The following is a 24,826-nucleotide window of genomic DNA, read 5'->3' as shown; positions in this document are numbered from 1 at the left end:
CATTACCTTGCCAACAAAGGTTCGTCTAGTCAAGGCTATGGTTTTTCCTGTGGTCATGTATGGATGTGAGAGTTGTACTGTGAAGAAGGCTGAGCGCCGAAGAATTGATGCTTTTGAACTGTGGTGTTGGAGAAGACTCTTGAGAGTCCCTTGGACTGCAAGGAGATCCAACCAGTCCATTCTGAAGGAGATCAGCTCTGGGATTTCTGAAGCTGAAACTCCAGTACTTTGGCCACCTCATGTGAAGAGTTGACTCATTGGAAAAGACCCTGATGCTGGGAGGGATTGGGGGTGGGAGGAGAAGGGGACAACAGAGGATGAGATGGCTGGATGGCATCACCGACTCGATGGACGTGAGTCTGAGTGAACTCTGGGAGTTGGTGATGGACAGGGAGGCCTGGCGTGCTGCGATTCATGGGGTCGCAAAGAGTCGGACACGACTGAGCGACTGATCTGATCTGATCTGATCTGGGGGGCTGGGGACAGGGTCTGGGGGAGAGCAGGTGGGACCTGCCGAGTGAGGCTGGTGCCTGGAGGAGGTGGTCAGAACTTGGTCACCGGAAAAGCAGCGGGCTGTGGGAGGCCCTGAGGTCTAAATGTGGACCCTGCCGGGCCTCAGCTTCTGCTCCTGACTAATGGCCAGCAGGAGCCCCTTGCTGGCACAGAGCCTGGAGTTGGGGGTGGCAGTGTGCAACGGTGTGCAGTGGGGTGTACTCCCCTCAGTCTGGGGGTGCAGCTCAGCTGGAAGCCCCTTTCCTTGAGGCTGGAGAGGGTCCTGCCTGTCCCTGGGGAGTCCAGGAGGGCAGGAGCCATGCCCAGAGCCGACCCGCGTGGAGAGGCCGGTGGACCCTGTCTGCTCTTGTGGAGGGTGGGTTCCTCTTGCTGGGTGCTGGCCTTGGGGACGCGGCTGACTGTCACCTGCTCACTGTGGCCCTCCGTGAAGCCCCAGCAGTGACCCATGTGTCTGCCAGGCCCTGGGCTCCAGGTGCTGGGGAGGGCCGCATGGTCAAGCCGCATCCGGGCAGGGGTGGGAGGGGCGTGTCTGTCCTCCCTTAGTCCCACCTGCAGAGACTGAGATAAGTGCTGTCTCCTCCTGCCCCGGGGAGGCTGGGGGCCCGGCAGGGGTTCTCTGTCCCTCCCTGTGGAATGTGGTTCCCACCCCAGGCTTGGAATCCAGCCTCTCCATTGTGGAGGGCTAGCTGGGGTGGGAGCCCTGACCCTTTCGGACCACAGCGAATACCTGAAGCTCCAGACACAGGCCTGGGGGGCAGCTGTTTTTCGGGACAGCAGTGCGGCCCTGGTCTGGGGAGACTGGCTCATTCCCAGCAGTGCTTGAGGGTCTTCAGGGAAGGCTGAGCTCTGGGGGAAGGGGTCTGAGCAGCCTTGGGGGGACAGGTGCCAAAGTTCCCCTCCCCTATGTCTCCCTGGCAGAGCATGGGCTGTGGGCGGCTCTCCTTTGAATTAGGAGGCCTGTGAACAGCCCTGAAGCCCATGCCTGACCCCAGGAGCAGCTCTCTCAGCACCCCTGGCCCCCGCCGTGTCCCCTGGCCTGGGCCGCGCTGTTTGGAACTTTGATCACCATGCTTCCTGGAGCCCGTGCTGTGGGGAAGGGGCGGCCACCTGTGTGCACTCAGGCAAGTTGTGGAACCTGGTTTCCTGGACACCGAGCTCATTAAACCTGGACGCGGTGGTGGTTAAACCCTCCGCCTGCCCTGGGCGCCCAGGCTGCTGGCAGGGCTCCAAGTAGGTAGCCGTGTCCCTTGGCCTCTCCTGTCCCCTGACTCCGTCCTGCACCCCTACGAGCCTGTGGCCATGTCTGTGGCCTCCTTTCGCCTGTGGCCTCAGCTTCTACTGTGGAGGGAAGGGGATTCCTGTGAAGGTCACTGAGGCTCCAGGGCATTGTGGGCCCATCCTCCTTGGTCCCTGAGCTGGAGGAGGCTACCCTGCACTGCCCTCGTCCCTCCTGCCGTGCAGTGTACCCCCGCCACCCCAAGGGTGGCCATGGAGGGAGCCTCTGGACGCCTGTGTGCGACCCTCAGCTGGGTGGGCTCCAGTGGAGGTAGTACCCCAGTGGGATGGGGTCTCAGGTAGGTGAGCTCCGGTGGAAGTGGTACCCCAGTGGGACGGGGTCTCAGGCGGGCACGAGCTGGATGGAGCACGGGGTAGGCAGCAGGCAGTGGAGGAAGTGCAGCTGAAGAGCTAGGTGTCTTGGCCGCAGGCAGGTCTGGGCAGCAGGGCCTTCACTCCCCTCTCCCCCAGCCACCTGCACGCCCTCTGAGGGGCCCTGAGGTGCCACCCGCACTGCCTGTGCTGGCCCCGGGCTCCTGTCCCCTGAGGTAGGAGGCACTGGGGGGCCCTCAGCCCATCTCCTTGCCCTCTTCTTCAGAAAGTCGGGTCTGATCTGAGTCTTGGTTTTCTCTGGGTCGGGGCCTGGTTGGTGTGGGTGGGAGTGGTGGCAGGTGCAGCAACCGAGTGCTGTGGGCGCTGCCATGGGCGCTCCGAGGCCATGCGGCCCCACAGATGGCAGGGGATGGCTGGTCCCACTGTGTCTGTCTCCTCTCTTCTGTCTTCCTCTTCCTCCCTCGCCCCACCCACCGGCCCCTGGCCGAAGTGAGCAGGGAAGTGTTTATGGGTTTCTCCTCCAGGCCAAATAAGGCAGGGTGAACAAGCTGGCGGGAGATGCAGCAGGCTGGGGGAGGGCAGGCTCGGACGGGACCCCCGCCCTGGCTGCTGCTGTGGCCTGGCAGCGGGCCCCTGGGGACTCGGAGCCTCTGGGCCCCGCCCGGCTCTGCCCGGAAGAGCTGGCACAGAGGTGGCCCAAGGGTGTCCGTTGTCGGGTCAGGAGACCCCGGGCCTAGTCCTGCCACCGCCTGGGGACTCCAGTGACGCACATCCTCCCCAGCCTCCCGCCACGTCTGTGACCGGGAAGCCTGGGCCTGGGGACCCACGGCTCTGTGGTGTGTCCTGCAGTCTCACCCTCTTCGTCACACTGCCAACAAGCCCAGTAACACACCCCCAAGGAGGAAACTCCTGGGCAAGCAAGGTCCCTCCTGTGCAGGTAAACACTGGCTCCGCTGGCATGGCTCTTCTGGGCAATTGTGATGTTTACACGTGCGTGTGTCTGTTCTCACTTAAGTTTTACACAAGGAGTGGTGGTGGGCGTGGCTGCCAGCTGCGGCCTCCATCCTGCACGATACCTTGGGGATTGGCTAGTTCTCTCTGCTGCCCGTCTGGCGCTGTCCCCATGGCAGCAGCCCCTCAGGGTGGTTATGAGCCCTCCAACCCCACCCAGCGGCTGGGGAGACAGCGGCCTGGAGCGGCCTGTCTCCTGCAGGACTGGGTCTCCTCCAGTCATTTCTCAAGGAAGAATTTCGTGGTCTGGGGTCCAGGTTCTGGACTCCTGAGCCGCCTCACACCAGAAGTGATCCCCAAGCGGAGGCCCACAGCTCTTCTTCCCTTGACCTCGAGCAGGACCAGTGGGGAGAGTAGGAAGGGCCAGGGAGCTGCAGCTGCCCCGGACTCTGGGCCCCACGCCCATGCATCCTCCTCCCTGTTTCTCCGGGTGCCATGGTGCTGGCCGCCCTGGAAGGGGCCTGGTGTCCCTAGCCTGGTGGAGGGTGTGGCAGCTCTTCCCGGGGCCTGGTTTCCCACGTCGGGCCCCTGTCCGCAGCTGACCCCACAGGTCTGCCAGTCCTGGTCCAGCCCTCCTGCCCCATCTGTCCACTGCCGGCTGTTCTCCAGAGCTGGTTCAGCAGGTCCTAATGCCTGGCCTGGAAGTGACCCTCACCCACCCGCTTCTACACCCTGGGCCACCTAGACCCACACCACTTCCCCGGCGGGAACGTTAGCCCCTGTGCCTGGGACTCTCTTTGTCTCCCTATCTACGAAGAGGAGGTGCCAGGACAGTCATGGTGGTGGCCGCTGTGCGTCCCCCACTCCTGACCTCTGCGCTCTCCCGGAGTCTCTCCCAGTTCCTCCGTCCTTCCAGCTTGGATGCTGATGCAGGTCTGACATGACCTCTGAGCCTCCTCCTGCCATCCCTGCTGACCCTGGGGTCACCCACCTGTGCCACCCTGTGTGTGGGTCCCACCAGCCAGGTGGTATGGTGCTCAGGCCTCCCTGCAAATGGGCTGAAAGACCCCTCAGAGGGTAACAATGAGGACCCCGAGGGGCACGGGCAGAGCTGCAGCCCCCACCCACCTCACAGGCAGGGAAATCAGGGCTGGGCGTGGGAGCAGAGGATGGGGCCTCACTGTCCACATGTCTCCCATCTGGTGGGGTGGCACACGCAAGCCAGACTCGGGGTTGTGTCATGGCACCACGTGCAGGCCTGGGGTCTCTAGAGTCCAGCCCCTAGCAAGGGACCCCGTCTCCCTGCAGGCCAGGCGGTGGGGTCCAGCTCTGCACGCAGTGTCCGGGTGTCTGTACCCTCCATGCTGCCTCCCTTCCTGGCCAGGCACCAGCGAGACCAGGACTCCGTCTCTCCCCGCAGGCCTCACTTGCCTCACCTGCAGGACAGGGGCAGGGAGGCTCTGAAGGGTTAAGCATTCGGGGAGGGGTTGCAGGGCCTTTCCTGCCGGCAGAGCCCTGCAGGCACAGCCCTCCCCCACCCCATTGTTCCTGCTCAGGAAAAGGCATATCTCCCCCATGAGGTCACCAGCCACCGGCAGCTCTCGTGGGGAGGTGGGAGCTGCCTGGGCAGAGCAGCCTGTCCCCCTGTCTCAGAATGTCCCCACTGCCTCCCCAGCTGAGCATCTTCCTTCTCTGTGGGAGCTGGGGCCGACCCAAACCTCCTGAGTCTTAGTTGGCCTTCAAGACCAAAAGCTGTGCCTCCTCCTCCAGGCAGCCTGCTCAGATGCCCTGAGTCTCCTGGTCCTGCAGAGTCACAGTGAGTCCATGTCCTTGGCATTTAGACCAGTGACTCCAAGGGCAGGTATGCAGCCAGGAGTCTACGCCAAAGTCCCGGTCTCCCATCCGAACCCCTTGCCCCCACGCACCTGATGCTAGCCACCCTGGCTTCCCCCAAGAGGCCACTTTGCCTCTAGTCTCTGTGTCCAGGCCGGCCCCCTGTCACTCTTGCTCTGCTAGCCTCTCGCCCCAGGCCCTGATAACAGGAAGGGAAGGTGGTCTGGGAATGTGACCTCAGCCTCTCTCATCCTGGCCCAGGGCTGCCCTGCTGGGGCTGGAGGCCAGTGGGCCCACAACCCCTGGGCTACGTTCCCAGCTCACGTCCCCTGGGTCAAGTCCAGGGCTTGTCCGGGCACCAACTGCCTGTGGTGCCAGTTTCCTGGTCGGGGGGCCATCTCTCAGCCTGTCTCTGTGGGGCCAGCAGCTGGGCTGCACTCCTGGACACCCCAGGGTCTCTGTTTCCTCATCTATGTTGGCAGTGCATGCATGCATGTGAAGTCACTTCAGTTGTGTCTGATTCTTTGCGACCCTATGAACTGGCCAGGTACCTCTGTCCATGGGATTCTCCAGGCAAGAATACTGGAGTGGGTTGCCATGCCCTCCTCCAGGGGATCTTTCTGATCAGGGTGGAAGCCGCATCTCTTACATCTCCTGCATTGGCAGGAGGGTTCTTCACCACTAGCACCACCTGGGACACTCTTTCTCTAGCTCTCTGCCGTATCCTCATGGAGACAGGACTCCCGTTGGGCCGACAGCTCTGCGTCTAATGAATGAATGACTGAGGGGTCCTTGTTCCCCCCTTCCAGGGCAGGCCCTATGTGGCCTCTGGTGCCTGGCAACCATCTCAGGGTAGGGCAGTGTGCCCGGCAGCACCCACATGGGGTGACTGTGTCTGTCCTGTCTTCCCACGCCCTCCCTTCTGACCCTTCATCTCTGATTTCCTGCTTTTGGCAGAAGGAGCTTCTAGAGTCTTTTCCTTCTGCTTGGGCTGGGGAAGGGGCAGAGGCCCAGCTCCGCATGCCTTGTGGCCCCACTGGTGGCAGAGGAGGGGGCTTGGGTGGCCCCTGCCCTTCTGGTTCTGGTCTGAGATCCTTCACTGATTTCTGGGACCATTTATTCTTTTATTTTGGTAAAATATACATAAAATGAAGTTCACCATCCTAACCATTTAACTGATTTAGTTACTTGACCGCACCATGCAGCATGCAGAGTCTTAGTTCCCCAAGCAGGGATGGAACCCTTGTGCCCTGGGAGTGTGGAGTCTTGACCAGTGGACCACCAGAGAAGTCCCCTCCTTAACCATTTTCAAGTGGATGGTTCGGTGACATTAATTACATTCTCAGCATCGTGCAGCCGGCACCACCACCTCCAGAACCTTGCGTCTTCCAGGCTGCAGCCCTCATCATGAAACTCTGACTCTGCCTCTCTCCACACCATCCCTCCAGCTCAGGGTTGGTGTCAGAGCCAGGAGCTCCCCAGGGCTGCACTGAGCTAGCCTCCCTATCACGGGCCTGTGCACACTGTCAAAGGGGCTCAAGTGCTTGTCCAGCACTGTTGTCCCTGGCGGATCAGAACAGGAACACCTCAGTACAGAGACCAGCAGGATGCACCCTTAGGAGGAAATTTACCTGGTCAGATGGGTGGACATCACCTGGCTGGTGCTGTGGGTGCAGGGGGCAGAGCCCAGAGGGTAAAAGTGCGGCCCTGGAGAACAGAACAGAACGTTAGAAGCCTTTGCCATAAATGCTCTTCCCTGGTCTTCTCGGGCCAAATCAGATTGATTTTTTGTTTGTTTTTTATGCAACTGTGTAAGTGTGAGCAGTTTTAGGCTTTGACTGAGCCGGTCGCTATGGCTAGTATACCTCATGGAAGGAGGCAGCTTCATTTCAGGGTGCCCCGTGGAGCAGGAGAGCATGGTGGTGTCCAGAAAGGAAGACTGCTGATCAGAGTTCAGGGTCGCAGCTCTTCCCATATGGTTCTCCAGGTTACCTTGATGCTGGGGTGGTTGGAGGGCTTGGGGACTGAACACCCAATCTGGCCCTGCTGACTGCTCTGGGGAGATGGTGTGGCCAGGTTCAGGTCAGTTTGTCTTGGCCCAGGACGTCCAGAGGGCTGTTAAGCGGAGGTCCAGCTATTGCTGGGTTCACGGTCCCCACCTGGGAGCCTGAGGGGTGAGAGTGGAAGTGGGATAGCACCCCTGGGAGGCCAGTCTGAGGGGGGGTTACCCTTGTGCCACTCTGCTCAGTCACGATGACAGGGCCAAGACGCTGGACTGTCTAGGGGTGAGATTGGGTCTGTGGTGGGTACTGGCACCCGCATCTGTCCACTCTGTCCTGGGCTGGTTGGGGGGTGGGTGGGCAGGGCCAGGTCACTGGGGCCACTTGCTGGCCGTGGATTGAGGAGTGGAATGGGCAGAGGTGGCTCCAGGCCAGGGGCCGCTTTCAGGGATACCAGTACCCTCTGGGCTGGTAGCCTGGCTTTCCTGGCCCAGCTCCCTCTCAGGCCCCTGCGAAAGGCTGAGAGGGCTGGTTTCTGGGTGGTGAGCCCCAAGCTGGGACACTTGGCATTTCCCCAGCCTCCCCAGTCCCAGCATCCGCTGCACTCTGTCAGGATGGCGCTGGGGAGGCTTCCGGGAGTGAGTTGTGGATGCATGCATGGCTTGAAGGGGTCATGCCGTGGTTCCCCTGGGAGACGTGATGGGGGACATGGCCACGGCCCCAGTGGGTGCACCAGGGTGTCCAGGAAGTGGAGGTCGGGCAGGAGGGAGGAGATTTAGAGAGCTAGACCCCAAAGTCAGCCATGTTGTATATTGCCTGGGGACGTAAAGTCTTACAAAGGAGAGAAAACAAGTGGGGAGGTTGTCATGACCTCCGTGTTGGCCCTGGGGGCGGGGGGCAGCTCTGCAGAGCGAGTCCTGCTACATGTGCAGCATGAGGGCCCCCTGCTCAGTGTAAACAGAGCCTGTCGTAGGTCAGACACAGGGCTCCCGGGGCAGGTGACTCGTCCTGTACCGAGTGTGGTCTCTCCCATGTGGAGGGAGGTGGGCAGCCTCCTGGGGTGACAAGCACCGCACCTGTGGCGAGGAGGCTCGGGGCAGCGGCTGGGGTGTGGGGCTGGCTGTCCTCCCTTGCCGAGCAGCCCTGATGACTGTCCCGTCTCCTCCGCAGCCTGCCTGTTCCGGGTCAACGCGCTCTCCCTGGTCTACCTGCTGTTCCTGCTGCTGCTGCCCTGGTTCCCGGGCCCCTCCCGGCACAGCATCCGAGGTAAGGGTGGGTGGGGCTCGGTGGGGGTGGGGGTGTGGATTCAGGGGTCTCAGAGCTCTTTCTCCAGATGCCCGGGGCAGGGGAGAGTTGGGCCATGGCTGAACCAGGCATGGGTTATGTTCTCTGTGGTTGAAGAGCCACTGGTGAAGGATGAGTGGTCCTAGGTTCGTTTTTCATGGTGGACCCTTGGCTGTTTCAGATCTCTGTTGTGACCTCATATTGCAGGTCTGATGCCGTGTTCCTCCGGCCATGGGCTGGGCCACCTTCCTGCCAGGTCCCTCCCCTGACTCCTACCCGGTCCCAGCACTGACCTTGCAGCCCATCTGCCCTGAGCGGCTCTGGCCAACCCTTAAGTCCAGCCACCTCACCAGCGCCCCTGCCCCACTGTGGACTCAGGCTCCATCCATGTGTGCTCGGTGCTCTGTGGGGCAGTGCTTTCCTCTGACCACCTTGTTGTCAGGGTAACTGGGTGCCCGGCGGTCCCCACCTAGTTCTGAGCTCCTGGAGGGTGGCCTCTGAGTCCACCAGGCGGACAAGATGTGTGGGAAAGCCTGTCAGGGTGCCTTTGCCCCTAGGGCAGTCTGCACAGTGAGGCCCAGAGAACTGGCTTATCTGAGAGGGGCTGAGAGTGGAGAGGATCCCAGAGTAGGAGGGCGCCCTGCCCCCTGTCCTGTGGAACACAGACAGGTCCCTGTGAAGGGGAACGCAGACCTGCAGGCTGACAGCACGAGGCGCGTGGTTGAGGAGCCGCTTCAGGCCGGAGTCCCACCAGCCACTCTCGGGGTGCTTCTGGGTCAGTTTTTGTCCTGGCTTTTCAGTAAGGACAGGTGCTGTGGATGGCTCTGTGCCCCATGGGCAGGGAGGCCCTTAGGTTTCCCAGGGTGAAGAGAGATGCCCAGGCTTAAAAGAGGGTTCCCAGGGAGCACATTGTCAGTGGTGTGACCCCCATCCCATTCCGGACAGAGGTCATGGAAGAATAGCCTGGCAGGGATCACCAAGACCGCTGCAGGGAGCCAGGCCCACACCTGCTGCCCCTGGGAGGTGCTGGCAGCAGGCTGGCCGCCCAGGGCCTCAGGTGTGTCCTGTGGCTGCAGAGACCACCTCACACCCAGCAGCCACCTGCAGGTCCCTGCTCACAGTCTGGGGGTCAGAGTCCAGCATGGGCTTCTTGGAGTGAAAACCCAGGTGTCACCGGGCTGGTCCCTCCTGGGGGATCTGGGGAGAATCTGGTGCCTGTTTCCAGCTCCTCAGCTCGGCGCTCCTTCCCCATCATCCAGGTTGGCAATGGCTAGTTGAACATCACCCCCCATCACTCTGATTGGGCCCTCCTGCCCTGTCTCCATGGTTGGGACCCTGGAGTGAGACTGGGCCTGCCCTGGGTGGGGGTGGTCAGGAGCAGCCCTTGTTTAAGGTTAGCTGCTTGGCACTCCTGGTTCCCCTTTGTTGCATCAGGGAAAGTTCACAGGGTCCCAGGATTGGGGCATGGGTCCTCCTGGAGGGGTGTCAACCTGCTTCCCACAGGGTCACAGGTCCCCCTCCCCGGCCTGTGGTGTCTGGTCAGACTCTCTGCTCCCATGGGCACTGGTATGGGGGGGCCCTGACCTTGGAGTGCAGGGAGAATTCAGGGAGGGGTCCCACACAGGTGTAGGGCTGGGAGCCACGGGGATCTCCAGGCCACAACCCTGTACAGCTGGCTGTCCCAGCCCTTCCCCAATCCGCAGCTCGGGCCAACCTGGGGAGACTGCAGGCAGTCCAGGCCCTCCCCTCCTCTCCGTGGACCCCGTTCCCAGGGTCTCAGCTCTCAGCTGTTTGTTCCATTGTATTTCATGCCCTGCAGTGATGGGGAACACTTTCTTCTAATTGGCGCTGGGAGAAGCACAGGCTCTCAGCCAGGGCAGGAGTCCAGGGTGGGGAAGGGTCAGGGCACTGGGAAGACTTGCCTGCCTGACCTCCCTCTGTCCATCTGTCTGGCCTCAGAGGCCCTCAGGGTCAGAGAGCCTGCTGGGTTTTTCCGGGTGGGAGAGAGGAAAATGTGAGGCCCATCCATGCCTGAGTGCCTGGCCACAGGGTCACAGTCGTGTTGCAGCTGGGCCTTGGCGCCAGCTCTGGGTGGAAGGTCTGAGGCTGCCCGGGTCCCCTGTGGGTGCTGATTCCTGGCTCTATTCTCACGTGGGTGTCAGCTTGACCCCAGCTCCCTGTGCTGGCCAGAGACGTGTCCATTTCAGTGCATCCTCAGGAACCTTCCAGCATTTCCTCGGTCATTTTGCTGGCACTGTGGGCCACGTGCCCCAGCAGAGCACAGCTGCAGCAGAAGCTTCAGGGAAACCTGAGGGTCAGCTCCTGTGACCTGATTAACAGGGACTTGAGGGGCCAGGCCCTGCAACTGCTGTCCGGAGAGGGTGACTTCCCTGGAGCCCTGGGCTCTGCTCTGACTTGGGGGCCGTGGACGGGAGGGTCTGGAGGGCAGACCTCGTTCACGTCACAGAACGGCACCCCAGGAGAACCCAGTGCTCTTTGGAAGAGGGGATGAGAGGCTCTGTTGTCCTCCCGAGACCTGTGCCCTCCTGCCTTTGGGCGGACAATGTGCCAGGCGTGGCACAGCAGATTCCCAGGGCCTCGAGCTCAGGCTCTGACCTTCTCTGGCCCTGTCCCTCCATGCCCCCCACCTCTGGACCATCCTCCCTGTGATAGGGCCTCGGATGAGTAGGGGACTCCCCTTCCCTTAGCACCCTTCACCCAGTTCATGTTGGGAGGGTGAGGTCGACCAGCAGCTCACCATGGTGCCAGAGCTGGGCCCAGGTGGGCACCACACTCACAGGGGTCCCAGGCTGCCCCAGAACAGGGTCATGGGAGTGGGGCTGTCCTGGAGTGTTTGAGTACTGAGCGGTCAGATCAGGGAGGTTTGGGGCTTGAGCCTCAGTGCCCACTCTGGTCAAATGCTCTCTGCACCCCCACAAGCTCCCTCTCCTCCACGCCTGAAGCCCCAGCCTCCCAGCCCCATTTCCTGCTTCTCCAGAGATTCTGGCCTGAGCGGCATCCTGGATCCTTCAGAAGGAAACACTTCTGTCTGACCCCTCCCCTGCACAACAGAGGTGGGGGTCGCCTGCCCACCAAGGCAGGGCGCCATCCTTCCACCACGCTCCTTGTGCCCTGCAGGCCTCACAAGACCAAACAAGTGACCCCAGATCTAGGGGAGAGGCAGGCAGGGCTTCCAGCAACTGCAGTGGGTGGCCCAGGACCCACACACACCGCCCCACCCTCTCAGGATCCCCACACCAGCCTGACTGCCCTCCACCCTCTGAAGTTAGAGCTGCCTCCCGGCCTCACCCAACACTGCTGTCAGCCATCCTGCTACCCTCTTATCCTCCATCCATCATTCCATTTATCCACCCATCCTCCCACCCACCCATTCACTTATATATCCATCCTCCACCTGTTGATCCATCCTTCCATCCATTCACCCACTGCTCTATCCATCCATCCATCCATCCCCATCCATTAACCTCTCTGTCCTCCTATCTATCCATCCCATCTTTCCCACCATCCTTCTTCCCATTCATCCATCTCTCCATCCTTCCATCAATTCCTCATTTACCCATCCATCCATCTTCTCATACATCCAATCCATTCATATGTCCATAATCACAGCTGCCCATCCATTTATCCAACTTCCCATCCTCTGTCTTCTCATCGACCTTCTGCCATCCATCCCTTCTCTAATCTATTCATTCATCCATCTATCATCTCCCATCCATTCCCATGGTACATCCTCTCATCCATCCAGTGTATCCTCTTCTCCATCCAGCCATCATCCATCCCTCCGTCTGTCCCTCCATCTGTCCCCCATCCATCATGTGAATTCCTGGGGTACAGTCACCTCTGGAAATCTGAGGCTTTGTTCTGTGGGCAGGTTTGATAAGTCGTGTGGTTGAGTGTCAGACAGGGTCTTCCCTGCATGGTGCATGCTTTCAGCCCACATTGGGGGTGAGGCAGTACCATGCTGCCAGGGTCAAGTAGCAACACAGATGTTTGCTGGATACGTGACCAGACCTGAAGGTGGCCTCCGGCCTGAGGGGACCTTTCCTCCTGGTGCTGGCTCTGCCCCCCATGTCCCATGCCCCAAGTAGGGGGCGAGACTCAAGCACTGGCAGCCTGGGTGTGCTGTGCTCCACTGATTCCTTGTTGTATGACTGTGGGCAAGTGACTTCACCTCTCTGTGCCCATTTCTTTGTAAAGTGAGGTCACAATAGCTCAGGACCATGGGGCGGCTGTGAGTGATCAGTGGGATGGTGTAGGAGGGGTGTGCTGCCTGAGTTCTCTGCTGACAGACCCTGGGTCCATGCTAGGCTGGTGGACACAGCCTGGCTCAGGGCTGACAGCCAGGGCTAACTGGCCTTCACTGGTCTCCGCCTCCCTGTACTCCCACAGGCTCAGCTGCATGCTGGCCTTACCTCTGCCCACTCTGCCTGCAGGTCACACTGGTCGCCTCCTCCGAGCCCTGCTGGGCTTCAGCCTCCTCTTCTTGGCAGCCCACATCACCTTCCAGATATGCCTGCATACTGTGCCCCGCCTGGACCAGCTTCTGGAGCCAAACTGTGAGTCACCAGGGGGCCTGGGGGGATGCTTGAGGGCAGCAGGCCTGGGGGAGAGCCAATGGTCTCCCTGAGCTACCAGAGGGCCTGGGCAGGGTTGGGGAGCCTCACACTCTTCAGCAAGGTCAGCCAGCCTCAGGGGCCACCCTGCCTCACCCAGGCTTTGTCTACCTCTGAGTGTCTATCCACTATTTATATCCAGTGCAAATGGGCCCAGGTTAACTGCCCCAGTAACAGGTGGCCATGGGGCTGGGCTGAACATCAGCAACACCAAACTGAGCCTGGCGTCTGGCTCACTGGACAGCCCTGGTCTTCTCAGGCCCCACCTGCTCACATCTTCCTCCTGAGCCTTTGGAGGCATAGAGACTAGGCTGGGGGGACAGGGGTGCCAGCAGACCAGGTGAGCTGCCTGCCCACCATCCTGCACCCTTTCAACCTGTGGACAGAATCTCCAGCTGGCACCCAGCCCTCCCACCTCCACTGACTCCAGCACCCCAGTGTGCAGATGACGGAGCCCTGGGGTCCCATCCCCACTGCTCGGAGGAGGGGTTTCCCACCTCCATGTCCCGCCTGGATTGTGGAGGGCAGGATGTCCCACCTGGCTTCCCATTTTCATTCTGTGAAGATCGTGTGTCTCCTGCAGCTTAGACACTGGAAGTCAGGTGCCTTGAGGGCTCTCTGGTCCTGGTGGCTCTGAGACCAGGTTTCCCATGTGTGCCCCCTCTGGCTCCCAAGGAGCAGTCAGCCTTGGCCAACAGACCTGAGAGCCCTGCCACGGCCACACAGCGCCCAGCTGGGCTGTGAGCCCCATTCCACCAGGCAGAACTAATACGCCTCTGACCTACCAGACTTTCCCTGGCTTGGCCTGTTTCCCCACCAGCATAAGCAGCATTCTTGAGCATCCCTGGAAACCTGGGGGCCTGTGGCTTAAGGGCTTCTGAGGGCCTCTTGGCAACGAGAGGGTTTCTTGGCGCCCACCTGCCTGACCTGGTTCCCCCGCCTCTCTCTGCAGGCAGCACCGGGGATGCCATCACCTGGGACGCCATCTCCCGGCTCACTGGGGTCACGAGGTGAGAGTCCTCAGTCTCCCTCAGGGTTTCCTGGGCCTGAGGTGGGGGCCTCCAGCTCCTGGGGTGCCCCCACTGGCCCCAGCCCCACTAAGCCCACCATGGGCTCTCCCTGCCCTCTACAGGCTGGACCTGAAGGACATTCCCAATGCCATCCGCCTGGTGGCCCCTGACCTGGGCATCCTAGTAGTCTCCTCCCTGTGCCTTGGGGTCTGCAGGCGCCTCACGAGGACAGCCCGGCACAGCCAGCACATCCAGGAGCCGGTGAGGGCTATGGGGCACCCCAGGTCCCAGCCGTTTGAGGACTGTTGTATGTCCTCTTTCTTTCTTTCTTTTCTTTTCTTAAACAAACGTGGACATTTTAGTTGTAAAAGCCTGTATGTGCCCACCGTGGAGAGACGTGACAGCAGCGGAGAGGTCAAGTGTGTGTCCCGCGGGGCACTGGCATCGCAGCGCACGGTCCCAGAACGTGCGGGGGCTACAGGCAGCATCTGCCCCAAGAGCTGCTCCTGAGGAGGGTCTTCAGGGATGCAGGCCACAGGGAATCAGTGGTGCTGGGAGGCCGTGTGTGTGGCCGTCAAGGAGCACCTGGGGACTGACGGATGGACAGACAGATGGATGTTTGAGGATCACCACCCACAGCAAGGGCATCGATGGGCTTGTGGACAAGGCAGAGGCTGTGTCGGCAGGAGGCCTAGAGCAGGGCCCTGCATCAGAGTCCCACCCTGGGTCTTTCCTCTGGGTCCTCTGGTTAAAGGTTCAGCTCTCCTGTCCCTGCATGAGGGCTGTAGTCTTGAGCCCCGTTTGGGTCCTACACTCGGCCTCGGCCTCTGTCAATAGGACCTGGTTTCCAGGGCTGGGTCAGGTCTGTGATATCCAGGGAGGGTCCCTGCCCAGGAGGCGGTGGGGGACACAGGCTCACACCCTTAGCCCCAGTGTCCTCTGGTCAGGCTGCTGATGCTAGTGGAAATGAGGGCCTCAGTCCCCAGAGAGGGGGCCCTTCCTGTCACGGACTGGGGTGGGGCTCAGCCTGCAACTGACTGCCCATCCCCTGAGTCCTGGGGGGCAAGGCTGGCACCCCCATTTCACAGAGGACATGGGGCCTGGAGATCAAGCAGCTCTTCCAGGTACTTGTAGGGGTCGAGTCGGGGCTGGGGCAGCCCCTTGACTGGCTGGCTCCCTCCATCCCTATGGCGTGTGGCACTGGCAGGCACAGGGCAGCCTCTGGTTTCCTCGTTAGCAGAGCCAGGGCTTCCAGGAACAGCTCTGACGGGAAGGAGCTAGCTGGTTCCCCATGCCAGCCCCCCACTCCACCCTGCCCATCGCCCCTCGGACCTCAGAGCAAGGCATCACAGGCACCCAGCATTTAAGGTCTGAGCCAGAAGCAGGCACAGCACCCCTTGCGGACGACCCCACCTGGCAGGGCCATAGTACATGCGTCTGCATACATGCACCCATCCCAACTTGGCACACGTGTATCCATGCCTGCCCTGCATTTCAGACGGGCTGCAGTGAGGGGTGCGGCCTGGGGGACTGGCCAAGGCAGGCTGGATGCTGCTAGCGGCCCCCAGCACCTGTCCTTTCGCCCAGCAGCTGCTTCTGTTCTTCCCACACCCAGAAGCGCTCATTTTCCACGGCAGCTTTCCCAGAGCTGGGGCCAGGCTGTGGGTGGAGTGAGCTCAGGCCTGGCTGCTGTGCCTTCTAGGGCTGACCCCCCACTCCCATTCCCGGACATAACGAGGGGTATGTCCCTGGGTACCACTCTGACCCCAAGGCTGGGCCTCCTGCCCTGCCCTGTCCCCTCCACACTAACAGATATGGCCCAGCAGCACTCCCTGGGGCCTGCCCAGCTCCCCACCTACATTTGACAGGCAGAAGACAGATTCAGAGAGGTTAGGGGGCTTGCCGAGGCTGCCCAGTTGGGAGATGTGGAGCTGGGGTGTGACCAGGGCTCCTGGCTCCCCCACGCTCTCAGCCTGGACACCGAGGGCTGCCTTGGCCAGGACAGGTGAGGCACAGGCCAGCGCCCACATCTCAGGTGGAGACCCAGGGCCTGGGCTTCCGACACAGAGGCTGTTCTTTCTGCCTCCCTCCAGCTCCCCAATTCCACGAAACAGTCTGTTCTGGGAAACCTTGAGGCAGGGCCAAGGAGACAGACCCTGGTGGGTCTCCGTGCCTGCGGACAGGTGAGGCCAGTAGGGCTGGCCAGGGACACCCAGGAGGCCCACCTCACTCTCCAGACGCCCCATGGGCAGCAGAATGAGAGCAGGCTGTCCCCTGGCGCAGTCTCCCCTGACAGTGTGACCTGAGTCCCCCCACCCCCAAGCCTCCATTGCCGTTCTTATAAGGAAGGTGCTGTGGGCCAGGAGTAGGGTGTGGAGCTGCTCTATGACCATAGAATAAGGAGCACCTGTGGTCCTGGCATGCGTCCACTGGGGACACCCACTGGGACGCTCTCAGGCCAGGGGCCTGGGGCACAGATGCATGAGCCTGTGGGCTGCCCTGTCCTCAGGGCCCCTGGAGCAGGTGGGAGATAAAGAAGACACACCTGAGGGGCACCTGGGTCATCTGAGTGCCAGGCCTTGGCAGGAAGGTGTCACTGCTGCAGTGGGCCACCTCCAGGAAGGCCTCCAGGGCTGCGAGGCCATGGGAAGGTGGTGGGCAGACCAGGCATGGAGGGCAGCACTGGTGCACACAGGCTAGTGGCCCTGTGACCTCAGAGGGCCAGCAGTGGGTGTGAAGGGGGGCCAGGGAGATGGCCACAGGGGTGGGCTCCTCCCTCCTCCCTCTCCCTCCCTCCTCCTCCCTTTCCCTCCTCCCTCTCCCTCCCTGCCCCCACCTCCCTCTCCCTCCCTGCCCCCTCCTCCCCCCTTCCTTCTTTCCCCCTCCCGCTCTCTACTCCCTCCTCCCTCCTCCCCCTCCCCCACCATGTGCCTGACCTCTGCTCTTCCCATGACCTTGGCAGGACGATGACAGTGAGGAACTGGACACTGGCTCACTGGGGGAGCTGCGGGAAGCCCCTGAACTGTCCCCCACGCGGAGATCTCGGCTGGCCGCCCGGTTCCGGATCACAGCTCACTGGCTGCTCGTGGCAGCTGGGCGGACTCTGGCCATCATGCTGCTCGCACTGGCAGGTACTCACTGGGCAGGGGGCTGGGACCCCACCTCTGACCATCACGCTGGGAGGGGTCTCAGCAGCCAAGCTCCCCACTGACCAGGGAGACGGTGGTCACACCACCCCAGCCAGGAGTGACCCTGTGTGCCCCTGCCTGGCCCGCAGGCATTGCCCACCCCTCAGCCTTCTCCAGTGTCTACTTCCTGCTCTTCCTGGCCATTGGCACTTGGTGGGCCTGTCACTTCCCCATCAGCCTGTTGGGCTTCAACACACTCTGTGTCATGGTGAGCTGCGTTGGCACCGGCCATCTCATCTGCCTCTATTGCTACCAGACACCTCTCGCCCAGGCCACTCTCCCACCTGCTGGCATCTGGGCCAGGTGAGGGCTCGCCCCAGGCACCGCCCTGCCCTCGCCCCAGCCCTGCCCACCCGGCACCCATGACCCCCTCGCCGCAGTCACCAACATGCCTTCTCTGGGCAGGGTGTTTGGTCTCAAGGACTTTTTGGCCCCCACCAACTGCTCCAGCCCCAACGTGCTGGTCATCAATGCTAACCACGACTGGCCCGTGTACGTGAGCCCCGGCATCCTGCTGCTGCTCTGCTACACGGTGACCTCGCTCTTGAAGCTCCATGCCCACCAGCCTGTGGACCAGGTGAGCACCCAGGCCAGCGCCCTGCGTCCCCTACCCCCTTGGGCCAGGGCAAGGGGGCTGATCCTCACCTCTGGTCTCCACAGAGGAAGGAGGCGGCCGGGAACGATGACACACGGGAGGTGGAGTTGACCGAGGTGGACCAGTGGCCCCAGGGTCAGGCCAGAGTTGTGGCCATCAAGGAGGAAGGGGCTGCCCAGGTGAGCAGTCGGGACTGAGAGGTGGGGCTGGCACCCCTCTGCCTACGGGCTTGGCTCATGGGCTTGGCTTGTCTACAGCACACAATGCCTACTCCCACAACACCAGACCCCGAGGACAACTGCATCATACACGACCTCACTGGCCACAGCGCTGTCCAGCAGCGAACCTGTAAGTATATGTAGCCGTGCAGTGCTGCCCCCTGGCGGCCTTGCCGTATCGGCCTCTCTAGCTTCACTCTTCTTTGGGGCTGCCCACGGACCTTCATGGCTTGGGTGGTAAAGAATCCGCCTGCAATGCGGGAGACCTGGGTTCGATCCCTGGGATGGGAAGATCCCCTGGAGGAGGGAAAGGCTACCCATTCCAGTATTCTGGCCTGGAGAATTCCATGGACTGTATAGTCCATGGGGTCAAAAAGAGTTGGACACGACTGAGCGACTTTCACTCACTTACTCACGGACCCAAGACCCTGCAGGGATCTCCCTTGCCTGTCCGCTTGCTTCTCAGTCCCAGAGTTATTCACTGCTTTGTCTTGGGCTGGCTCTGTGTCTCCAGGGCAGGTCTGGGCTTTTTTCCTCGGTGCTTTTTCTTTCTTTTCTTTTGCCCTAAGCCTCGATTTCCATCTTACAAAGGGGATGAAGTTGCTGGCCTCGGGGGATGTGGGCACTCACAGAGCTGGAAGGACTGAGGCCATCTCATCCACCCTGTCCCTCTAGAGTCTTGGAAACCAAAGCTGGGAGGGGGGGTGAGAATGGGCCAGGGTCCCACGACACATTGGGAACAGGGTCAGACAGGAACCTGGACCCTTTTCTGCCCCCAGAGCCCCTATGAGACTGTGCTAAGCATGGCTCCCCCCGGCCCCGCCCCAGACTGCAGCTCCAGCACTGTCTGCACTTGGGGGCTGAGTCAGGTATGGGTAGGGGCTTTGCCCTATTGATTTTGGAGCCTCCCCAGCAGGCATCCTGCTTCACCTGTGACCCCTCCTCACCCTAGCATGCCCCCGGCTGGCTGAGCCAAAGGAGACGTCTCCGCTGCACGGCCTGGGCCACCTCATCATGGACCAGAGCTACGTGTGTGCCCTCATCGCCATGATGGTAAGGGCATTGGCCCGGACCAGCCGAGGGCTGGGCCTTCCCACGGGCTCTCACGGCATTCCAGGAGAGGATGGTGGCCTGGTGCCTTGTCGCCAGAAGTGGGTGGGACTGTGGCCTGCCTGCTGGGCCACAAGCCGTCCAGGCCAGCCAGCAGCTGCGTGGTTGTGTGTGCACGTTTGTGCGGTGGGTGTGTGGGTGGGCCAGCAGGGCGGGTTTGCTTTCCTGTTGGCCTGGGGAGTGTGCGTGCAGCCCTGCCCCGCCCGGCCCGCAGGTGTGGAGCATCACCTACCACAGCTGGCTGACCTTCGTGCTGCTGCTCTGGGCCTGCCTCATCTGGACGGTACGCAGCCGCCACCAGCTGGCCATGCTCTGCTCGCCCTTCATCCTGCTCTATGGGCTGGCACTCTGCTGCCTGCGTTACGTGTGGGCCATGGACCTGCGGCCCGAGCTGCCCACCGCCCTGGGCCCCGTCAGCCTGCGCCAGCTGGGGCTGGAGCACACCCGCTACCCCTGCCTGGACCTGGGTGCCATGGTGAGTCCGCCCAGCCCTCCCCCGGCTCCCAGTGTGGTGGGCGTGCTACAGCCCAGGGCCTGTGTCTGGGTGTCACCTGGACCCCTGGCCAAGCCCAGCATAGTTGCTCAATCGGTGTTTGTCGAGTGAATGTGTGACAACCTCACGTTGCTGGGGGCACCATCCTATCTGCCTGAGACAGGCTCTGTGAGCACTGCATGTGGTCCCAGGTCCCAGTGAGTTTCTGTGCCCTCATGGTGCCCCTTGTGAGACAGGTCACTGCACCTGGGCATCCATGCCACCGGTGGCCATGTGGGGGGGTGTGGGTTACACCTCACCATGTGAGTCCACGGGCATGCAAGCATGCAAACACATGTGAGCCCGTGTTCACCTGTGGGTCTGTGTGCACACAAGATCATGTGTGAGTAGGAGCCACTGTGTGGGAGTGTGTGCGCGTTTGTGAACTCGTGCCTGCGAGGAGGATGGCAGGTTGGGGGACACCTTCCTGCTCTAGTCTCGCCTCTGGCTCCCCTGCCTGGGCCCCTCAGTGATGCCACCCCCGTCTCCCCAGCTGCTGTGCACCCTGACCTTCTGGCTCCTGCTGCGCCAGTTTGTGAAGGAGAAGCTGCTGAGGAGGGCACGGGCCCCTGTGGCGCTGACGGAGGTCACCGTGGCCGCCACGGGTGAGCGGGCGGGAGGGCTGGGTGACTGGGGGGCAGCTCCTTCCCACCTGCCTGGTCCTGATGCCGTGCCCCACCCGCTGCAGAGCCCACGCGGACGCAGATGCTGCTGCGGAGCCTGGGGGAGCTGGTCAGGGGCATCTACGCCAAGTACTGGATCTACGTGTGCGCAGGCATGTTCATCGTGGTCAGCTTTGCTGGCCGCCTGGTGGTCTACAAGATCGTCTACATGTTGCTCTTCCTGCTCTGTCTCATCCTCTTCCAGGTGTGGGGGCACGGGGCACAGAGAGGTGGAGGTGGGGGCACAGAGGGGCACGGAGTCAGGCGGTTGGGCCTCACAGCCGGCTTCACTGCGCCCGTTGGCCGGCAGGTCTACTACAGCCTGTGGCGGAAGCTGCTCAAGGCATTCTGGTGGCTGGTGGTGGCCTACACCATGCTGGTGTTGGTGGCCGTCTACACCTTCCAGTTCCAGGACTTCCCGGCCTACTGGCGCAACCTGACGGGCCTCACCGATGAGCAGTGAGTCTGGGATGGGGCTGGGGGCGGTGGGATGCCACCATAGGGGCCATGCAACCATGCTGACCCCTACCCCGCCCCCCGACCCAGGCTGGGGGACTTGGGCCTGGAGCAGTTCAGCGTGTCCGAGCTCTTCTCCAGCATCCTGGTCCCCGGCTTCTTCCTGCTTGCCTGCATTCTGCAGCTGCACTACTTCCACCGGCCCTTCATGCAGCTCACCGACCCCGAGCACCGGCCCCTACCTGGTGCCTGCACCCCACGCTGGGTTCCCGGGTAGGCCTGGCCCCTGGGGCTGGGGTCTGCAGAGGCTGGTGGTATTGGGCAGGAGACCTGGAATGGGGGTAGGGCCTCAGCCATAGCCTTCAGTGCCCCAATGGGGTCACAGGGGTCAGGAGATCAGCAGGCCCCATGCTCCCACCTGGTGGCTGCAGCACCCACAGCCAGGGTCCCAGAGCTGGGGAGGGGGAGGCAGGAGAGGAAGGGGCTGCAGGGCCGCCTGAGGAGCGCGGGTGGGAAGGACACTCCGGGGCCCTGTCCTAGGCGGGACGCGGTGAGCCGGACCCCCCTGCTGCAGCAGGAGGAAGAGGAGGAGGTACCCAGGGACGAGGGGCTGGGCACGGCCAGCCCCCACCAGGTCACACAGGTCCCAGAGGGTAAGTTCAAGGTGCCCAGACTTGAGCCCCGGAGCCCCATCTGCATGGGACAGGATGGCCCAGGCCCCTCCTCCTCACTGTCCCCCCAACGCCCCCCCAGCCAGCAAGTGGGGCCTGGTGGCTGAGCGGCTGCTGGACCTGGCCACCGGCTTCTCGGACGTCATCACCCGCGTGCAGGTGCTGGTACGGCGCCTGCTGGAGCTGCACGTCTTCAAGCTGGTGGCCCTGTACACCGTGTGGGTGGCCCTGAAGGAGGTGAGTGTGGACATTCTCGCATACCCGCCTGGGCCCCCTGGGTGCTGTTAGGGGGGCAAGGGGCCTGTGGGGAGGGCACTGATCCGGCCGCCGCCACCCATAGGTGTCGGTGCTGAACTTCCTGCTGGTCGTGCTCTGGGCCTTTGCCCTGCCCTACCCACGCTTCCGGCCCATGGCCTCATGCCTGGCCACTGTGTGGACCTGCATCATCATCGTGTGCAAGATGCTGTACCAGCTCAAGGTGGTCAACCCCCACGAGTACGCCAGCAACTGCACGGAGGTACATGTCACAGTGGAAGGGCGGGCACAGAGGGCCTGGGTGGGGGTCCATCCCTGGGGTCAGCATGCAGTGCCCGCCGCTCCTCTCCCAGCCCTTCCCCAACAGTACGAACCTGCAGAAGACGGAGATCCGCCAGTCCTTGCTGTATCGCGGGCCTGTTGACCCTGCCAACTGGTTTGGGGTGCGGAAGGGCTTCCCCAACCTGGGCTACATCCAGGTGAGTGCAGCAGGCAGGTGGGCCGGGTAGGGGGCGCTGTGGGGCAGGTGGGGCCTGACTGCCCTTGCCCCTCAGAACCACCTGCAGATCCTGCTGCTGCTGGTGTTTGAGGCCATGGTGTACCGGAGCCAGGACTACCACCGCCGCCGGCACCAGCTGGCCCCGCTGCCTGCCCAGGCTGTCTGCGCCGAGGGCACCCGCCAGCGGCTGGACCGCGACCTGCCCAGCTGCCTCAAGTACTACGTGAACTTCTTCTTCTACAAATTTGGGCTGGAGGTGAGGCGGGGGTCAACTCTTGCCCCTTCCATGGGGTTGGGCTCAGCCGCAGGGGTCCTTGCCACCCTCTGTGGGGCCTTTGCTGAGCAAAGGCTAGAGGGGATGGGGGGTGCAGACCAAGGGGGCCAGGTGCCCCAGCTGGAGGTGGGCTTGGGCTTGGGCTCAACTCTGTTGTGGGACCCCCACCTTGATTCCCCCAGCATGGAGACGTGTTTAGCCTCTCTTCTCATCCAGGAGAGTGGTCTGGGCCGCTGCCCCCATCCTGGGCACAACACCCTCTGCCCCCCAAGGCCACCCAGAGGCAGAGTCAGGAGGACTCCCCACCCCCACCGCCAGCTCACTGTCCTCACCCTGGCCACCCCTTTCCTCTCTGCCACCCCTAGGTCTGCTTCCTGGCGGCCGTGAACGTGATCGGGCAGCGCATGAACTTCATGGTCATCCTGCACGGCTGCTGGCTGGTGGCCATCCTTACCCGCCGACGCCGGGAGGCCATCGCCCGCCTCTGGCCCAATTACTGCCTGTTCCTGGCGCTCTTCCTGCTGTACCAGTACCTGCTGTGCCTGGGTGTTCCCCCCGCCCTGTGCATTGGTGAGTGGGCCGCTGGCTGGGCACACGCTGGGTGCCTTGGCCACTGGTGGGGCGTCAGGCCCCTCCCACCTGCACCCCCTCCCCCTCCGTGGGCTCTGTGGGCCGCAGCTGTGCCAGCTCTAGCGGGCAGTGCTGGCCCCTCATTCACTGGTCTCCCTGAATCCGTTGTTTACTTTTTGCCAAGAATTTTATTTTGAAAAGTTTCAAATGATCAGAGAGGTTGAGAGTTTGAAAAATAGTCTGGGCGTGCGCTCCTCTTGGCTAGTGGGGGCTGTCTAGAGTCCACGTCCAGTATGCCCAGGGTGGAGGCCTCTGTGTGCAGGGTGGTGACCATGCTCGGCCGCCCATCCCTGGACGACACCTTGGTCTGGTGTGCCATCCAAGCTCAGTGGCCGCATCCTCAAGGCCGTGTCCCTGGTGGCTGCTGGCTCTGAGCAGGACCTGACAGGAGCGCTTGGCCATCTCCTTCCGTCACCTTTCTGTTGTGACCTTTCCGGGGTCAGGCCACGGGCTGGCAGAAAGCCCTGATCTTGGAATTGTGGGCTATGCCCCAGGCTTAGAGGCTGGTGAACACGTGGGCAGGAACGGCCCACAGCTGGGGGAGTGAGCGGCCATCAGCCCTGCGTGCTGAGGGGCTGGCTCTCGGTCTTGTGTGTGCACATCCACACCTGCAGACGCCCTGCTGCGGGCAGGCCTGCGTGCGGTGCACATCGGTTCCGACTTCCATTACTCCTGGCGCACTCGTTAGTTGTCCTCTCTGTGAGAGGAGTTGGGGTTTCTCCCCCTCCTGCTGTTTCCTGTGGTCTGCAGGTACAGGGGTTTCTCTGGACACCTTGTAATGTCCTGTGCTCCCTTTCACATTCGGAGCGTCTCGGCGGTGCCTGGAGCCCCCAGGCAGGCCCTTCCTCCCTCAGTGTCTGTGGAAGGCAGATCCCTGGCCCGGGAAATGCCGCTTTTGGTTGACAGTCTGTGAGTTTTGACAGAGAGCAGCAGAAGCACAACAGAGCTTGTAAACATGCTTCACGTAGTTGTGAAGCGTCAGCCTCTGACTCGACCTGGCACAGCGACCCAAGTTAAGAACCAGAAGAGGTGCAGGAGATGTCGGGGATGAGGTGCTGCAGAGGTCTGCTTGTTCACCAGTGTGCAGGTGTCTGTGGGGCCGTGGTTTCTGTTTCTCTGGGGTGATCACCCCCGGTAGTCCTGCCAGTTCCCCTCTGCTCCATTACTGGGCGTCCACACTGTTTTAGCGATTCTGACAGGTGTGCAGTGAAGCCTCATTTGGGTCTATCTGGGCTGTGGCCCACACACAGGGCTCCGGCCCCACCCCCCTCAACCCCTGTGCCCCACCCACATCCCCCTGCCCACCCAGGGCGTCTGGAGCGCATGTCTGTGAGAACTGGGCTCCCTGGGCCTGTGTGCAAGAGGGTGTGTATGTGCGACTCCTGGGGTTACTGGGGTTGGAGGTGGGTTGGGACAGTGGGTGACCACACCCTCTGCCTACAGACTACCCATGGCGCTGGAGCCGGGCCGTCCCCATGAACTCCGCGCTCATCAAGTGGCTATACCTGCCTGATTTCTTCAGCACCCCCAATGCCACCAACCTTATCAGTGAGTCCCCAGCCCCTCACACACACGTGCCACTGCCAGCCATGCTGAGACCTTGCAGATGCCCATGGGATGGTCAGCGGGTGGGCACCAACCCTCCTCTCCAGCCAGCAAGGGGCCCATTGTCCAGGCCTCACCAGGCAGTCCAGTCCTGCCATCCCTGTGGGGTCTGTGTTCCATGAATGTACCCCGTCCCACAGGCCCATCTCCCATGTACACAGTCCACCACACAGACACATGTCTGCTCACTGGTGTGGGCACAGGTGTGCATGCAGGAGTGGACATGGGCGGACACGGGTGTGGAGACTGATGCCACATGGCATACAGTTAGGCTCGCATTGGCCTATTTCCTGATGTG

General features: G+C 62.0%; 1 protein-coding gene across 5 annotated transcripts in view; it reads left to right on the top strand.

The window, feature by feature from the left end:
• The window catches only part of PIEZO1 (piezo type mechanosensitive ion channel component 1 (Er blood group)), a 55,859-nt gene that overhangs the window by 21,230 nt on the left and 9,803 nt on the right, over window positions 1-24,826 (top strand). For all 5 annotated transcript variants that reach the window (XM_061386986.1, XM_061386985.1, XM_061386984.1 and 2 more), the window contains exons 2-23: window positions 8,076-8,171; window positions 12,644-12,766; window positions 13,776-13,833; window positions 13,956-14,094; window positions 16,796-16,964; window positions 17,111-17,324; window positions 17,427-17,598; window positions 17,682-17,795; window positions 17,874-17,964; window positions 18,787-18,887; window positions 19,159-19,419; window positions 19,970-20,081; window positions 20,165-20,343; window positions 20,449-20,597; window positions 20,685-20,867; window positions 21,135-21,247; window positions 21,348-21,502; window positions 21,606-21,782; window positions 21,874-21,999; window positions 22,075-22,275; window positions 22,659-22,863; window positions 24,367-24,471. In XM_061386986.1, coding sequence (XP_061242970.1) covers window positions 8,076-8,171; window positions 12,644-12,766; window positions 13,776-13,833; window positions 13,956-14,094; window positions 16,796-16,964; window positions 17,111-17,324; window positions 17,427-17,598; window positions 17,682-17,795; window positions 17,874-17,964; window positions 18,787-18,887; window positions 19,159-19,419; window positions 19,970-20,081; window positions 20,165-20,343; window positions 20,449-20,597; window positions 20,685-20,867; window positions 21,135-21,247; window positions 21,348-21,502; window positions 21,606-21,782; window positions 21,874-21,999; window positions 22,075-22,275; window positions 22,659-22,863; window positions 24,367-24,471 — 3,243 coding nt within the window. The remainder of the gene's footprint in view (window positions 1-8,075; window positions 8,172-12,643; window positions 12,767-13,775; window positions 13,834-13,955; window positions 14,095-16,795; window positions 16,965-17,110; window positions 17,325-17,426; window positions 17,599-17,681; window positions 17,796-17,873; window positions 17,965-18,786; window positions 18,888-19,158; window positions 19,420-19,969; window positions 20,082-20,164; window positions 20,344-20,448; window positions 20,598-20,684; window positions 20,868-21,134; window positions 21,248-21,347; window positions 21,503-21,605; window positions 21,783-21,873; window positions 22,000-22,074; window positions 22,276-22,658; window positions 22,864-24,366; window positions 24,472-24,826) is intronic.

Source organism: Bos javanicus, chromosome 18 (assembly GCF_032452875.1).
Source record: "Bos javanicus breed banteng chromosome 18, ARS-OSU_banteng_1.0, whole genome shotgun sequence".
Lineage (NCBI taxonomy): Eukaryota > Metazoa > Chordata > Mammalia > Artiodactyla > Bovidae > Bos > Bos javanicus.
This window is presented reverse-complemented; position numbering and strand designations above follow the sequence as displayed.